This window comes from Phocoena phocoena, chromosome 6, assembly GCF_963924675.1.
Source record: "Phocoena phocoena chromosome 6, mPhoPho1.1, whole genome shotgun sequence".
NCBI classification, from domain to species: Eukaryota; Metazoa; Chordata; class Mammalia; order Artiodactyla; family Phocoenidae; genus Phocoena; species Phocoena phocoena.
The window spans coordinates 47,815,277-47,833,284 of record NC_089224.1 but is presented as its reverse complement, the minus strand read 5'-3'; the positions used below and the strand labels follow the sequence as shown (position 1 = coordinate 47,833,284).

At 43.1% G+C, this 18,008-nt stretch overlaps 1 protein-coding gene across 1 annotated transcript in view; it reads left to right on the top strand.

The window, feature by feature from the left end:
• ADAMTSL1 (ADAMTS like 1) overlaps positions 1–18,008 on the top strand; it is a 433,243-nt gene that overhangs the window by 199,230 nt on the left and 216,005 nt on the right. Inside the window, exons 14-15 of the mRNA XM_065878827.1 lie at positions 3,628–3,929; positions 10,384–10,513. Of these exons, the coding sequence (XP_065734899.1) occupies positions 3,628–3,929; positions 10,384–10,513 (432 nt within the window). The remainder of the gene's footprint in view (positions 1–3,627; positions 3,930–10,383; positions 10,514–18,008) is intronic.

Sequence of the window (18,008 nt, the reverse complement as noted above, 5' to 3'; positions counted from 1 at the left end):
GCCATGTGTGTATAAAACTAGAGCTAAGTCTGGCTAATATCTGCAGTAATGTGAGACTAACCAAGAGCGAACTGTTTCTCTTTAGAATCATATTAATAAAGTAATAGTTTTTATTATTTCAGTCCACGCTTCTGACTCCGTAATAGCCACTAATAAACTAAACCACTTTGGGATTTTCCAGGTGAATTTGATTATCACTCTTTTCTATTTCGTAATAGGGACTGTGGTAATACCTCTAATTAAAGGATAAGTATTTTGGTAGTGAAATGAACAATGAACCTTGCAAACAGAAGACCAGAGAGAAACATAAATTACTTATTTGCCAGGGTTCTGTTCGTTTGTTTTATCCTGGAGATGGGAAAACTAAATGCAGAAATCATATCAATCATTTCTGAAGCTCAAGCCCACCTTTGAAAGAACTCACTTATCCAAGCCATTCTTCATCCATCTGGCAATAGTGCTGCTAACCAAAAGAATTTTTAAAGTACCCAAATTAAACTTCAATAATACACTGTACATCAAAACGATAAATATACTGATTTTTAAAAGACACATTGACTCCATTTTAAAGGTCCCACTTTAAAGGTTCTAACTCAGCAAGAACTACTCAAGATGCATCTTCTAAACATTGCAGTTAAACCTCCTAGCTCATATGACTGCCCTCTCACTGACCTTGCTTCCTCCCACTTGTGGCCAGAAAACTCAAGATAGTAAATACAGAGTTGGGAGATCTAGGGATATGGGGGAAGGTTTCACATGAAAAACAGTTATTATTCATTTGGCCGTTTGCACTATTAGATATTTTTCTTTTGAAATACAATCTCCTGCCTTCAGTGAGAGAGAATAGTATATCATCCAGTGTATGCACTAGAGATATTAGGATGACTGCCAAAAGACAGCACCACTTAAAGACCAAATTGTTCTTAATTGGTGTGAACTTGATGAAGACCTAAGGATAGTGGGTTGGGAGATAAGCCAGTAAGGCTGTTTGACACTTGATAAGGTTCTCACTTGGGAGACATAAAGTAGATTAACCCTAAGTATTCCGACAGTCAAAAATACACACACGCACCCTCACGCACATATCTCTTTACTTTGTTCATTTAGATGCTACTTTAAAGTAAACAAGTCTCAATCATTGCAGTGAGTTCATGGGGCGTCGGTAGCACCCCTTTTCTACTTAGTGTGCTTTTGGTGTATCTTCCCAGTCCTGGAGAGAGAACAAATGCAAAGTGATTCATGTTATAGGCAAGGAGAGCTGAGGGTTTCATTTGTGCAGCCTTTATGTTCTAGATTTCATCTGGGACTCACTTTTTATCTAGGAGATAATCCATAAACAAATCAGTTTAGCTACTTGTCATAAGTTTATATATATAGGAAAAAGATGGAAACAGAGGTTATTGCAACAACAAAGCTTCACAAACATGGCCCACAAAGACTAAAATCTTCCTTATCTGGCCCTTTACGGAAAAAGCTATTTGAGACTTGGTCTCTTGGAATAGTCACTGAAGAGGGCTATTATAGCTGACAGAACAATAATCCTTCCTGTATGGGAAAAGCTAATAGGGTGCCATTCTTTCTGAGATCTTGTCATCTTCTTCATTTGAAAACAAAATTCAGGACCACATTATTAAACAAGCATTATTCATCACTATTGTCAAAGCTGGCAGACTTATCACTTGCTTCTAGGTTTCTCTTATACATAAAATAGTTTGGTATGTATTTTCCTTTCTGTCCACACCTGGGTTGTAAAGTTCAGTGCTTGTGTATTTGTTATGGTCCTTGTTCCAGGACTCAGGCAGATAGATGTGAATGTGTAATAAGAGGGTTAAAATTATTTCGATTGCAGATTTTGGTTTTACATTCCTAAAAGACTGCTACAGGTAGCGTTATTTAAAGAGGGAAAGACATTTTAATCTTTTAGGATACTGTTTTCCCCACCACGTTCTCTAGGTGCCAGGAGATGGTTTGGAATTCAAAAAAGAAAGAGGGAGGTGACTCTATGATGAGAATTTCTTGGGAATAATTCTGGGTGATGCTTCTTCCCTCATGCACCTTCTTGACAAGGTTGTATGTGACCTTCGTTCACCCCTAGGGGATGGCTCTTCAAAGGAAACAAGCCTCAGGCCTTTCTTTTTTTTTTTTTTTTTAACATCTTTATTGGAGTATAATTGCTTTGCAATGGTGTGTTAGTTTCTGCTTTACAACAAAATGTATCAGTTATATATATACGTATGTTGCCATATCTCTTCCCTCTTGTGTCTCCCTCCCTCCCACCCTCCCTATCCCACCCCTCCAGGCGATCACAAAGCACCGAGCTGATCTCCCTGTGCTATGCTCAGGCCTTTCTTAAAGGGACTCCCTCCATGCCTCAGACACCATGGGTCTGGGTCTCCGGGCCAGTCCCCCTGCTCTGCACACAGCCCAGGCTCGGGCCCAGGCCACATCTTCGTTGTGCTTCTTCCAGTTTGAAAACTTGGATTGGTTTCTTGTTAGAATTTCAGTTTCCCTAAACTAGATAGGAACTATTTTCACTTGCTGAGATTTAATGCTATAACCTTCTTATCACTTCTTTCCTTTTCTGCCAAAGTCAAGGTTAAAGAGGCAGGTTTGCATGCCTCCTCAGCATGACTCCCTGTTCAAAAGCAGTAGGATCATGAAAAAGTAAATTTTTTTTTAAAATTCCAAAGTCCTTTCTCCAGATTATTATACTAACTTTGTAAAAATGTTAGTGGTTCCCTCTGGGCTTTTTTTCTCTAGGCACTTCTCAAGGTCATTGCAGATATGGCCATTGTTGATTAGTGGGAGGAAAAAAGCCTTTTTGGAATTTGGATATTGTCCTACATTCTAGAGAAACTCAGAGAAAAACCAAGTTCTCCCTAATGTGGCTTTTCTCGGTGGGGAGGCGCTGGAGGCTGTTGAACAAACTCGTATGAATGCAGAGCCCCCTCGTTTACTGTGACATGCCTGTGGATTTAAATTTGTAGCAGGGCTTTTCTGTAGGATATAAAAAGAACCGCAGTCCAGACTAATTCAAAGAATGTGTGAGGAACAAGGCTCTGCTCCATTCTTGGAAACTTACAAAAAAACCTCTTTCTCTTTCTGTATATAAATAAATCTTGGGAAGCACATTGAGCAGAAAAGCAAAGAAAGTTACAGAACCTGAAATTCAGACTAAAAACAAAACAAAAAAATACTTCCTTAAATATCTCTGAGGGCTGATTTTGTTAGAGTTTTTCGTATTAGTATTACTCTGCTGGAAGAATAGCCGGCATCTGCAGGAGGCACAAGTGCTGGGATTTAGATCGATAGAGAAGAAACCAATTCCCTGCTCCAAAGAGCTACCACTGTGGGTGCAAAGCAGGGAGAAAGCAGGTGGTCTGTGGCTGGAATGTCTTCCAGCTGGGGGTTCATATGACACTCACGAAGAAACCAATCCAGAAACAGTGGCAAGTGAGCTCATGAACTACACCGAAGCGCCCAACACAGGACAGGGTGGCTGAGCCCTGAGCACATCCTGGGACGGCACTGGGCCACGGTGGCAGGTGGGATGAGGACCCTCCCAGTACCCGCGGTCTCCTGTTTGGGGCTTCTCATCCTGTCCTCTTGTTTGCTTGCGGACTGCAGGTTCATCCCAGAGGCGTGGTCGGCCTGCACGGTCACCTGTGGTGTGGGGACCCAGGTGCGAATAGTCCGGTGCCAGGTGCTCCTGTCTTTCTCTCAGTCCGTGGCCGACCTGCCCGTTGACGAATGTGAAGGGCCCAAGCCGGCATCGCAGCGCCCCTGCTACGCAGGACCCTGCAACGGGGAGGTTCCTGAGTTTAACCCGGAAGAGACGGGTGGCCTCTTCGGTGGCCTGCAGGATTTTGACCAGCTCTACGACTGGGAGTATGAGGGCTTCACCAAGTGCTCCGAGTCATGTGGAGGAGGTAAGAAGGGGGCTCTGGCTCAGATCCTTGCCACCGTCTTGTCCTTTTTCTGTAACTTCTCTCTCTGCGTGCAACTGTGTCACGTGATTGCCTCTAGTCCAAGAATGATAAGTAGGGGGAGAAAGCCATTCTAAATGTAAAGCGGACTGAATGAAACACAGATGTATTTCTCTTTGGGCTTGAGCAGCTTTTAGACTGTCAGCTATGAGTAGCCATCACAAGTAATGCTTTTGCTTTTAGTTGTCATTCTGACGTTTTGCAATATATCTTAGCATATCTGACTGAGAAACAAAGTTGACACTGACCTGGCAATGCTCTCAACATTTACTTTTATTTATCTATGCCCTTGCCTCTGTGCATGTGGTATGAACCAAGACCCAAGATGACAAGCAGTTTGCTGTTCCCAAGGACAGGGTACAGCCAATCTGATTTACTCAGCTGATTCCCAAAGTAATATCTATTGACAAAGGGAGAGGGTGTATAAGGGCAATTATAACACTGTGGTTACCTAGAACTGGAAAGAATATAAAGAATCCTGACCCCACTGCCATTTTATAGATGAGAAAACTGAGATACAGAGAAGCTGAGTGACTTTTTCAAGATCACACAGCTAGTGAGTGACATTTGGGACTAGGCCTGCTGTTCATTTCTCGGTCAAGGGTCTTTTCATCATACCTCACTTCTTTAAGCACTTAGAGAGTTCCTGAAACTTTCTCATTGAATGAATATTATTTAAATAATGTTCAATGTTTCCATGTATATTGACCTGGTTCTCTTAGGTCTAGTTCATGGTGATAACGGATTCAGTGATTTTTCTATTTCAGGTGTTAGTAATGGAACTGTAGTGGGAGAAGAAGGCATTTTAAATCAACAATCAATTCTTTAAGATTACGATCTTTTGTACCACTGTAGAAAATGCTTTAGATGCACGTCAACACTGTCTCCCGTGTCTACTCCCAAGAGAGATTTTGATAGGTGAGGAAACGCTAGCTGATTTCCCATCAAATCCCTGTCACTGGCTATCAGTAACCCCTGTTGTCACACTGAGGATCTGCATTCCCAGCAAAGTTTCTTACTTAATTGGTATAAAAATATCTATATTACAATTATTTCCCCAAACTGTTTTCTAAACCATGACATTTTGGAAACTCTTTTATAAAAGCATCTTTTCTCATTACTGGGAGTGTCAGAATACATGTGCCCAAATTGTTCATGCGTAGTTGAAAAGGAATGGAACAAGTACGAGCAAGAGAAATCAATTTTCTCCATTAGGTCGCTTCGTAAGCATTTAATAGTCTTGACCTTGAGGTTCTCGTTTTGTTTCGAAGCCTTCCAATTTCAAACCATGGAGTTCTTAAGTGTTTTCATGGAGAGCCTATTATTTTAAAACCTAGAATTTTCCATCTGATTCTGGAAGACAGTTTCTTGGAACTCCGCTAATCCATGTCCTGTGGTGCCCTCCACTCACAATGAGGACATCTTTTCTTCCACGCTTAATGAGGGAGAAGTATTAAATAAGCTTTGGTGATCTCCGAGCCCCAGCAGGAGCTCAGAGGCCAGGTGGAAAGGACACAGCAGTGGCTACAGTTGCTTCTTTCCAACATAGTGAATGACTCAAGAGTTCAGATGGTGTGTGTTTATCTCCACTTTCCATGATCATATCCCCAATTTCCACGATCACCTGAATTGAACAATCACCATCTTTAGTCTAAAATGAATGTGCTTTGAAAACGATTATTTATGATCTCTCAGTTATGATTCTCAGCTATAAGTCAAGCCATGAACTTTATGAGCAGATGGGAAAAATGATGCTGTAATGGAATATATAAATGACCAGATACCTTTATCTTTAAGATTCTAACCATTCTGCTGATCAACCAGGGGTATAAAATTCAAAGCGTAGAGAGTATGTGGAATGTTTTTCATTTAAAAGGTTTTCAGAAGCTATTGATCTGGAAATAAGATTTGTATATTTCATACACAAATGATGTCGGCTTGTAGGAACTGAGCATCTTTGTATAACATAAAGTGTACATCATTTATATCCCGTTAGGTCTTTATCTGTCAACAACTGTGCACACTTACCTACAGTTGTGTCACTGTGCCAAGGTAATATATCTAAGCCTAAAATGTTAAAAGTTGAAAATTCCAAAGTGGTGAAAATATGCTCGGGTCACATGGTCCGTATGATGCCCAGACACACTAAAAAATTATTTTGGTATACGGGATATGTATATTTTGAAGTCATTGTTTGGCAGTAACATTTTATGGTACTACCAACTTTGATCTTTCACTAAGATATAACCCACAAGGTTGAAGATATTTTTAATCATTCCTGCTGAAGCCAATCAAAAATCTGCAGGATTAACACATAGATTTTAAATCAATTTGGGGTTATAAGACCAGTCTAGCTAATTTTATTGTTTTTGCAACCTCAAGAGATGAAATTGGATAGACACAAAAGTAACCTTTCACCTAGCAGAGGTAGCAACCAGAAGGAACTAGTTAGTAATTTAGGCTGTAGTTGGTGGCTGCGTTTCCCCAAGCTGTCATCAAATATCATGTAACAACTTTACTGTTCTGGGAGATATAATCACTGAAAATCCCATTTTCTGGAAGATTGAAAGTGAGCCTAACCTGTTCAGATCTGTGTCCTGTTGTCTCACTAACATCTCCTGGTTATATTTTAATTTTCCATATGTGAACGGATAGGTGTAGTCAAGGAGAGTAGGTTTGAACCTGAACAGCTTTTTTGACCTCCTAGATGGTAAAATCGACATTAAAATCTAGCCGAAGGGGCTTCCCTGGTGGCGCAGTGGTTGAGAGTCCGCCTGCCGATGCAGGGGACACGGTTTCGTGCCCCGGTCCGGGAAGATCCCACATGCCACCGGAGCGGCTGGACCCGTGAGCCATGGCCGCTGAGCCTGCGCGTCCGGAGCCTGTGCTCCGCAAGGGGAGAGGCCACAACTGTGAGAGGCCCGCGTACCGCAAAAAAAAAAAAAAAAAAATCTAGCTGAAGGAAAACTTGAAATTGATTTCAGCAAGTATAAAAGGTGAAATCCTGTGCATCTTACTCCCTTTTCCTTATGAGTCCTCTCCTTTTGCTTCTGTCAAGAAAGGAAAACTCAGAATCGGAAAGGACCATACATACACGTGTGTTCTGTGTTGGTTTAAAACGTCCTTCTCAGTGCAAAAATTAGCCCATTTGGGAAGTAGCACAGACTTGATGAGCTAACTTCTCACATCCCGGCCCGACTGCCCTGAGTCCAGTATACTGTGAACTGACAGGTGAAGTCTTCACACGTCTTCCCTCTCCAGCTTCCCACACCCCCATGCCAGGGCTGCTCCCTCACGCCACGTTGCTTCCTCCAGGCCCCCATTCCTTCCCACCGCCCCTTGGCCCAGATTGCACGCTCTGCTTTGGAATGCCCTGCCCTTTAGGCATCTCATTCATTAATGCCACAAAAATTTCTTGTGTGTTGACCACAGGGCTGGTCCCAGATCCTCGTTCATTACGACGGAGCTCTGCCCTTAGCCTCCCGCACCCCCCATCTAGGAATGCTATGACAACTGACCCTGAATGCAGTGTTGCGGAGGCCGAGGGCATCCTTCTAGAAGACGTTAGATTAGAAGGTAGTAACTCTAGAACGCTTCTTAATCTCAGCATTTAACCAACCCGAAGGTGACTTTTATCCTGAGCTAGGATTATTGGCTGGGGTCATGTAAATGTGTTCTATGTATCTCAGAAGATTACCGATGTCATTTTAGAAACTTTAACCCTTGCAGTCCCATTCCATGCAGTCCTGAAAGGACCTCAGTTCTGTAAACAAGGATTTCGCAAAGTGGAAACAGGTCACATTACTCATACACCCCCAATACATGCCCTGCCCCAAGCAAGCCTTTTCAAGTAAGGCAGGTGACAAAAGCCCTGTGGTCACTTCCTGCCTCAGGAATTGCCAACTCAAATTCATAAGCTTTTCAATAGCTGACTAAAGCCAAAATATATTTTATTTTAGAGTAACATTTAGAATCTCTGGAATATTACCAGGTAGACAAATGAATTGAAACCTTAATTTCAAACAGAATCACAGCTCTAGATTCTGTATGGAACAGTTCGCCTCATCTAGCGCCTTGTCATCATGACCTTCATAATGCCAGACTGTTCTGGTGGGAAGTATCAATGAAGATATCAACAATTTCTTGTGAAGTGTTTTGCTATATCATCATACCATGAATTTCAAGTGGCTCACTCCAGCTGCAACCAGGAGGACACCCTGGAGTCAGCATTCCAGAATATGATGGAATATCTTGAATGTCTAGCATAAATCTCAAATGCTTCACCCTGAACTGGCCGTGATATATTTAAATTAAATTTTTGAAGCTCGTAAAAGGCTTAGAAAAAAGAAAGCTGACAGGGAAAATATTGTGACTGATTTTTTTTTTTTTTTTTTTTTTTTTTTTGTGTTTGATTTGTCAGACTTCCTAGGAAAAAAGAAAGGCGATTCTGATTCAGGCTTTAAAATGTCACTTTTTAAATGGTGGCTTGCTGAGTGACCTCTCGAAGTCAGTGTAACATCACCTTGGAAAGCATTAGCCTATTGATTGGGGTGATAACTTCTTGGGGAAACACAGGGTAGATAGGAGGAGGGAAGCGACAGGGCTGAGAAGTGATAGGTCTGTCGTACTATATTAGGTACTATCTGATGAAGCAATGCAGAAGATTTTAAAAAGAAAACGTATGTGTATTTATATATAAAGCTATTATATGGATTGTCACATACTCCGCTATAACTGCGTACAAATATTTAACAACACATAGGTACATTTAGATGTACATATCTTTATATATATAGCTATGAGTGACTGAAAGCAAATTATCAGGAATGTCCTGTCTCTCTTCTTCTTTAAACTGAATTCTGCTGAGATGATTCCAGACAAATGTCTAGTTTATTCCTAAAGATCCCCAGCAGATGTAACATCCTCTTAGTATTTTTGAATGTTAGCGTTGTCAGTCATTAAAGCTCCAGTGCTAAGGCACAGCCACTACAGTTTCACCATTTATCAACTGTATGACCTTGGCAAGTTTTTTCACCCTTCTAAGCCTCAGTTTTCTTATCTGTAAAGTGGGGATAAAAGCGGTGCTTGCCTCATGGAGTTGTTGAGAGGATTGAATGGGGCATGTCAGGATCCTAGCCTCAATACTTGGCTAATGTTCACTCAGAGGATTTTTGCTACTGCTTTTATGACTGGGAAGCAGGATGAAATGTCTGGATATTACATTAAATTTAATATAATTTAATGATATTCAATTCATTTGACCAAATTAAAGGTCCATTCATGATAAAAACTCTCAACAAAGCGAGTATAGAGGGAATGTACCTCAACATGATAAAGGCCGTATATGACAAGCCCACAGCTAACATCATACAAAACGGTGAAAAACTGAAAGCTTTTCCTCTAAGATCAGAAACAAGACAAGGATGTCTATTATATCTGGACACATGGTTACATGTGTCCCTGTCCCATGAAAGTCTCCATGAGAGATCCTACACCCCACCTTGGAAGAGCCGCCAAGTAACCGTACGCCAGTCGCTCCTCAAACTCCTGTTTTACTAGGTCTGTAGTTAGGGGCATGTGGGTGGCAGTGGGAACATTGTCTTCCATGGATGTCACTCGTCATTAGGCATCTTGTTCTCTTTCGTTGTTCCAACTTGCCGAGCTGCTCTAGGTCACTAAAGAAATGAACCCGAATCAGAAGGAAAGCAGCAAAGCCCTAGATGCAAGGCCCCAGAAGCACAGCAATTTACAGAATGCTGGACATTCAAACACGGCTCTGGGCCTGCCTTCCCAATACTGTCATCTCCTGTTGATTAGAATACGGTGTGTGAAGGTCTCGGGGTCATTACTTTGGTCGACCTGCTTTCCTTCTGCTTTAAATTATCCTGTTCCAGCACTGGCGGCTGCATAGCCGGGTGGCATCTTTTTTTTTTTTTTTTTTTTCGGTACGCGGGCCTCATGCTGTTGTGGCCTCTCCCATTGCGGAGCACAGGCTCCGGACGCGCAGGCTTAGCGGCCATGGCTCGCGGGCCCAGCCGCTCCGCGTCATGTGGGGTCCTCCCGGACCGGGGCACGAACCTGTGTCCCCTGCATCGGCAGGCGGACTCTCAACCACTGCGCCACCAGGGAAGCCCCCGGGTGGCATCTTTTTAAGCGTTTCAGCAGTGCTGGGAGCAGCCTCCCCACTTTGGCGGAGTTGCCCTCCTTAAGGGGCACAAACTTCTGAGTGCTTTCTCCAGACGGCTTGATGCCTGACGAGATGGGCAGCCCCGGACTCTCAACTGCCTGACACGCAGCGAGTCCTCCCAGTCGCAGAGACCTCCCACCAGCTGCCCTGTCTACACTCGCTCACCGCCCACGCGCCCACTCCGGCCTTGACAGTGTGATCTGTACACAGGTGTCCAGGAGGCGGTGGTGATCTGCCTGAACAAACAGACACGGGAGCCCGCGGATGAGAACCTGTGCGTGACCAGCCAGCGGCCGCCCCAGCTCCTGAAATCCTGCCGTTTGGATCCCTGCCCGGCAAGGTAAGAGGCGCACTGGCCGCCCTGCTGCCCAGGAGCATGTTCAGAACGGGGTACGTCTGTCCGTGGGCAAGACCAGAACGCTTATTGTTACCCAGTGTTTTGAAAACCAATTAGCGTCGGTTCAAACTTTTAGTCAAATCCACTTGAATTTAATTGAAACCAGGGCTTTGGGATTCCAGCCCAGTGGTCCGGGGTGCAGAAGCTCATGCTCCGTACACTGAAGCAAAGCCCCGTGGTGTGGCTGGTATGTGCACAGGCCCCACTGCTGCTTTCTCCTGGAGGGAATGAGAACTGACTACGGGCTTTACGGTCTCTGCCACCTTTCAGCCTGTGCCCCGAGCCCTCCCACCCTGGTAACAGATTGGCTTGCGGATTGCAGGAACTGAAGGATCTGGGTGGTATAACTGACCCACCATGAAATCTGTATGCACACACAGCATGCGGATTCATTATAGCGTGATCGGGGGTGTGCGTCTGTCATTCCACATGCATAAAATCAATTAGAGCATATCATTGTTCAGCCCTGCCTGGGTCTCATTATCATCCAACCTTGAGTCTTAGTTCATCAACCCAGTCACTGCTTCAGCCTACGCAATGTTACGGGGTCTTGAGAGACTTTCCTTCATACACGTGTTTGGAGCAAGTCTCTGTAGAAGCTAAACCATCTCATCTATGATTCTGGTTTCAAAGGGGAGACATTTAAAGAACCAAAGCCAGACTTTCAAGTCTGCTGATGGGCTGAAGAATGTTCCCGGATCATGTCCTACGTACGGAGAGGGTTGCTCTTTCTGAAGGATATTTCTTCTGTTTCTGCAAGGTATCATGTGAGAAGCAATGTGTTGCCTACAGGAATTAACGATAGTTTTCCGGTCAGGCTAATGCTGCCTGTCTTACTTCTCAGCCAACTAGGTGCCTTTCTCGGGGACTTGGAGGATACAGACTGCAGGCCTCCTCGGATCATCTCAAGGCACCATCCCACAGTGACACTCTCCTGCTCGTCACCAGAGTTATTCTGTAGATTAGTCTGAAGGGTGGGCCTGGCTTCCCTCTTCAAATACAGAAGTGACGAGGGCCACTAGTGCCATATTCTCCAAGGCAACCAGAAAATCAGTTAGCCACTGCTTGGAGCGCTACCCCACCCATGGGAGTAACAGCGTAAAATAGAGTCAAGAGCTGGGCTGGGAAAAACCTAGATCCAGTGCACAGAATATTGAGACACCTCTTTTTCTACCCCTGTGCACACCTCTGTCCTGACCTCACTGTTTATCAGTGAGTCTAAGACCTTGCTGCATGGGCAAGGGATCCAAACCCCTCCATTTGACTGCAGTCTCCTTAATAGGAAGCAGCAGAAGGCATAGAGCAGGGACAGCCTGCAAGGGCCTTGGCTGGCAGGTCAGGAAGCCTGGCCTCTCATCCTAGCTCGGCCACCCACCAGCTGTGTGACATTGGGCAAGACGTCTGCCCCTTCTGTTTCCATATCTGCAAAATCAGTTAGCTGCATGAGATAATCTGAGGTCACCACGTCCTGCTCCAGTAATCCCATAACTCTTCATGGCTCTGTAGGCAGGAGCGTTGCACTGCCCTTACTGCTGCTTTGTGCTGATGATTGCTATCATTTCTGTTCTACTTATTTACCGTCACTTTGAAAACAAGCATGAGGATCTTTCTAACCACATTCCAGTGGTGTAATGACATCCAAATGCTGTGATGAGCTGAGGCATGGCCGAGGAGTCAGTACCTGGGACAGACATCTTCTGGGACTTACAACCCCTAAACCCCTCCCTTCCTGGGGCAGCAGAAGGAGTAGGACACAAGACGTTACTTCCCACCCTCCAAGTACTGATTACGGTTAAATTAGATAAGCTTAATTTACAACCTTTTTATTGTCTCCAGGACAAGGACTCTTTTGGACTTAACGTTATTGCATTTGCTCCAGGTCAACTCAGTGCTTTAATGTCCACCAGCGAACCGTCAGACTGACAGGCTGGATGTCCTACTGCGCGCAGGCATGGTTTTCTTGGGCCAACTATACGTAGCTGAGTGTTTGTAGAATGATGCTAATTGAAACAACAAAGGGGGCCAAAGTGGCCCGATGTGACTCACTCTCTTTACCTCCCATCCAAGAGCCCAAACAGAGTTTCATCTTAAAAATGAGAAGTGTATAGAGGTGCATCTCCTGTGGAATATTTCAGTCTGACATCGGGGAAAATCCCTCCTTTGGAATGTTGATGTCGGATGTGTATGAAAGAGAAAATGTATTAGTAGGGGCATGGCAGTGCGTCGTTTTCCCAAGCACCTTCTATTTACTTGGGACTAATTTAAATCTTTAATTCACAATTCTTATTGTACGTGGATCAGTGTTCCCTGCACATTTTCAGTGATCCTTGTATTCCCTGATGGGCTGCCAGTTTAAAAAAAACCATAGCACTTTCTGTGGGATATACAGAAGTGATGTTCTGAGTCTTGGTCACTGGGCTTATGTCTCTAAGAGGTGGCACTGGTTAAGAGAAGTAGCTTTTCCAGGAAGTTATTTGTCTTACTGAACACCAAAGGAAGCTGCTTTTCTTCTTGTGTGTGATATCAGATCACACAGAGAACACCAAAGACGCTAGAGGGAACGTCCTATCTGGGCAGTCTTTCTGAGATGAAACTCACCTTCTGATTTCCTCTGTGTGATCGACAGAGCTGGTATCAGAAGCACATGTCCAACGTTCACCAGGTTCAGGCAGATATATTCTCATGCCTGGCTATTCACAGCAGGAAGACCGTGTTCTCAAACAGGAGGTATTTTGATTGTACCAATTTGTGTGTGCACATGGACTGCCCGCATTTTTTAGGACACGTAAAAAAATAGTAGTTGTCTATTGGAGAGGACTAGATTTTTTTAATGCAGATTTAATTTTTTATGGAAGTATAGTCAATTTACAATGTTATGTTAGTTTCAAGTATATAGCAAAATGATTCAGTTTTATGTATGTATATAATATATATATGCACACACACACACACATATATATACGTATTCTTTTCCAGAGTCTTTTCCGTTATAGGTTATTACAAGATTTGAGTATAGGTCCTTGTTGTTTATTTTATATATAGTAGTGTGTATCTCTATTTTCTATATAGTAGTGTGTATATATTAATCCCAAGCTCCCAATTTATCCCCGCCCCCCCATTCCTCCTTTGGTAACCATTAGTTTGTCTTCTATGTCTTTGAGTCTATTTCTGTTCTGTAGATAAGTTTGTTTGTATCGCTTTTTAGATTCCACACATAGGTGACATCATATATGATATTTGTTTTTGGCTGACTTACTTCATTCAGTATGATAATCTCTAGGTCCACCCATGTTGCTGCAAATAGCATCATTTCATTCTTTTATATGACAAGTAATATTCCATTGTATATATGTACCACATCTTCTTTATCCATTCATCTGTCAGTGGACATAGGTTGCTTCCGTGTCTTGGCTATCATAAATAGTCCTGCTGTGAACATTGGGGTGTATCTATCTTTTCGAATTAGAGTTTTCTCCAGATACATGCTCAGGAGTGGGATTGTTGGATCATGTGGTAACTCTATGTTTAGTTTTTTAAGGAACCTCCAGACTGTTCTCCATAGTGGCTGCACCAATTTACATTCCCACCAACAGTGTAGGAGGGTTCCCTTTTCTCCACACCCTCTCCAGTATCTGTTATTTGTAGACTTTATAATGGTGGCCATTCTGACCAGTGTGAGGTGGTACCTCACTGTAGTTTTGGTTTGTATTTTATAATGAGTGATATTGACCATCTTTTCACGTGCCTGTTGGCCATCTGTATGGAAGAGGACTAGATTTTAAAGTCCTTGCTGTCAGCCTTATGTCTTAATCCTCCTCTCTATCCACCTAGCGCCTAGCATACTGTCTGACACGAAGTAGGTGCTTATTAAGTGCTTATTGAATAAAAGGGTATAAGGACTATAGGGTCAAATTTTTTCCATAGCAAAATGCTTCAACCCTAATAAGTGTGCTCTCTCCCCTCCATCCTTCTTATCCTGTCCCTCCCACCCAACAGATGGTGCTGAAAATGTTATTATTAGAGTCTCTTCTTTATGTTTAAGGCTTTACGTATCAATTTAAAACATCAATAGCCTTAAGATAAATAACCCTTTATGTTAGCAGCCATGTATGGCAAAGTATCCTCGGAGTAAGAATAGGAAGACAAGCTTTTATCAGAGGGGAGAGTGGACACCCAGGGAGGGGTTTGATTGTCAGGAGCTTTGGAAGGTAGTACAGCGAGGCCAGGTATTAATCCCTTAACGACCTGGCCTACCATTGGCCAGAAGACATTAGGACCATGTTTGCTTATGAGCTGACAATTGTGAGAATTTTGCATCCAAGTTGATAGCAAAGAAGGTATCAGTACACGGAAGAAAAATTATTTTAGGTGCCTTTACCACCCTCTGAGTAATCTGCATCTAGAAGCCCCCCAACCCTGCCCACCTTCACTGGTGGGTTAGATCCATGTAAGGGAAGAAATATCCAAAAAGGAGCTAAGATCAGTCATTAGGAAAGTGGCCAGCCTCCTGTTTCTACTTTAAAAACTAAGTATTGGAGTTCTACAAGTGATACATGAACATTCTCATTCTTTGACACTCAGGCACAGCAGAAGTTGTGAAGAAAGAAAGGTACATTCTCCCCTTTCACCACCACGCTCTACAGCTCCACACCCTTCTTCTCCCACAGAAAATCACTGTTAATGGTTCGGTACTTTTCCTGACCTTTTTCCATGCATTTGTATATATACATGAATATATACAAATGTATAAGATTTTCTTCCCTTTGTAAATGAGATCGGATTATGCATATTGTTTGGGAACTTGATTTTTCCCTTAATAACATGCACTAAACATCTTCCCCGTCCCTGAGACCACCAAAATAAAAACCCGCGGGTAGATTAAGACCTGTGTTCAAATCCTGCTCTGTCACATTTAGCTATGTGACCTTCGAGAGCTCATACTCCTTTTCGGATCCTCAGACTCTTCACCTCTAAAATAGGATCATGGTAGACACTTAGAAACATTAATTCTCTTCTCCTTCCCCTTTCATTTTTGGTGAGAAATATTTTTAGTTTGTATTCAGGACTTCAATTTGATTCAATTTTCTCTTTTATTCAACTACGTCTTAGTAATTAAGCTTTACTGACCATCTCCCTGGTTTATACTAGTTATGACACGAGCAGCCAAGGAAAGCCAGAAAGCACTCCCTTAAAAGAAAAAAAAAAAAGGAGTCTGACTGTTATTAATTATAAACATTTGATAGCTCGGCCAGCGTGTGTTGAAAAGATTTGGTAAACGTACGTGGAGGAGGGGAAAGAAGTACGCAATGAAAGCCAGATGGCTGAAAATGAAGGAAATTCCAGGCAATTTCTGTAGCTTTGTTCTAACATACTTTTTAAACTAAACTTTTATTTCTCTGCAACAGAGAACAGCTGAGTGGTGCAGAATAGATAAACAGTGAAGGGGGGGTGGAAAGAAGCCCATAATTCCAGGAATAGTACTTGGTTTCTGCCCCCCACCCCAATCCCAGTCCCTTTTCTCCGACCTAGGGTGGTTCCTAGGACCAGCAAGAACTATAAAAGAAGTTTGAGGGTCCCTATCTGAAACGAGAAAGTTAAGGAAAAACATCTTAAAGATCACAGAGTGTCCTCTTTAAAAGCAAACTGCAGAATGCCTATTTCATTGTACACTAACAAAATCCATGCAGACCAGCAGCAAATGATTTCCAATTCCGAATTTTCTTTTATATTAGCCTAAAATGGCCACAGCAGAAGGTGTTGCCCTTTTACACGACCATGTTTTAATTTACTTGATGGAGCTTTCAAAGCTTTACAGGAACCGACCCCTTTGACAACTTCTTTTAAGGGTTACCGTTTCAACATGCTCTCTAAATATTGGTTTATCTTTTGCTGGGTTCCCAAAGTTTCCATATGCTGCCTTTTGTCCATGCTAACTTTTAAGTGCTCAAAGGAAAAGCACACCAAAGCTCACTGACGTCCACAGAAATTGAGTCCAGATTTGGAGGCCGTGTTCAGACGTCCTTAGAAATCTAATACTACTACTATTGTCATCCTCTTTGGTAAATCCAGATGCATAATTATACTGTCTCTCTCTTTTCTTCCACTGATGGACAGAAGAACCTGCCAAGACCTGTTCCTTAACAGCTGGGCCTGAGTGGCTCAGTGGCAGCCTCTGCTATTTCTCTACCCGGGAATGTGCTGGCCTAGTGATCAGAATTGTCCCCAGCAGCATTTTGACATCAACAAGGGTAACCATCACATGTATGCTTGCCTTGGGGCTTAAATCTTCATTTCTCCTAATGAGAGCCCTCTCCATGGTTACACATCACCTGTTATATCAACCACAGACCTCTGTGAAATGAGCTTTGCTGCTATTAGAAGTTACCGGCATAGATTTAGCTGTTGCATGAATCTGGGGTAAAAATCGAGGGATTGGATCTACCTTCTCATCGTGTCACTTGATGAGGGAAGCTTTCCTTGTTTCTTAACATCGATGTGGTTGGACAGCCTTTTGGACCGCATAATTCTGCCTGGACTCTGGCAACGTCGTTATACAAACCATTGACTGAAATTAACCTTCTGCACAACAAAAAACACGGCAGGAAGTGTTTTACATCTCGATTCAGTAAAACATAAAAATGCACTGGGCATCTCCATGCACAGCAGTCTGCTTGTATTTGGTCCTCAGAAATGACTAGAAGACAAAACCTGTTCTAACGGAGTTACCAGCTATCGGAGGAAGATTTCAAAACAGTAACTTCTGTGAGTGAAGCAAGCGCAAGCTTCTGTGGGAGAGTGAGGCTGAGGGGAAGGCTTCCCGGCGGAGGTGACGCCTGTGCTGAATCATAACGCATAAGCAGGAGTTACCCAGGTGAAGAAGGGAGAGGAGAGATGTTACAGGCATAATGAAAAACATGGACACAACGGAAAGGACAAGAAATGGAAGCTAGTGTTAGAGGGTGGGCAGGGACCAGCTGCAGGATAGCCCAGTACGCTAAGTTAAGTTGTTTGGACTTTACGTCCTATAGGCAATGGAGAGCCATTAAGGGGGAGTTAAACAGCGGGGTGGAACAGTCAGATTTGCTTGGAGAAAGATGACTCTGGCTGCTCATCCAACAGAGCTAAGGTAGTAACAGCGGCTAGCTTTTATTGAATCATAGGCATCTGCTCTTTTTCTCATGCAATGTCTCGAATAAGTAGTGTACTCTGCGTATCCTACACCATTCTATTTTCAGTGAAATTAATAAAGACCTCTTGTCCTAGGTATGTTAACAGTTTGTATGCCTCCACATTCAACCCAGGATGATGTGGACTCAGCCCATCCACCTGGCAGGAGGATAGAGCTCCAAGGAAGGGTATCACAAAGGAAGGAATGAGAGGTGCGGCTCAATGATCCCTGAGGCCCTTCCAGTTCTGACATTTTGTGGTTCCTTGAAGG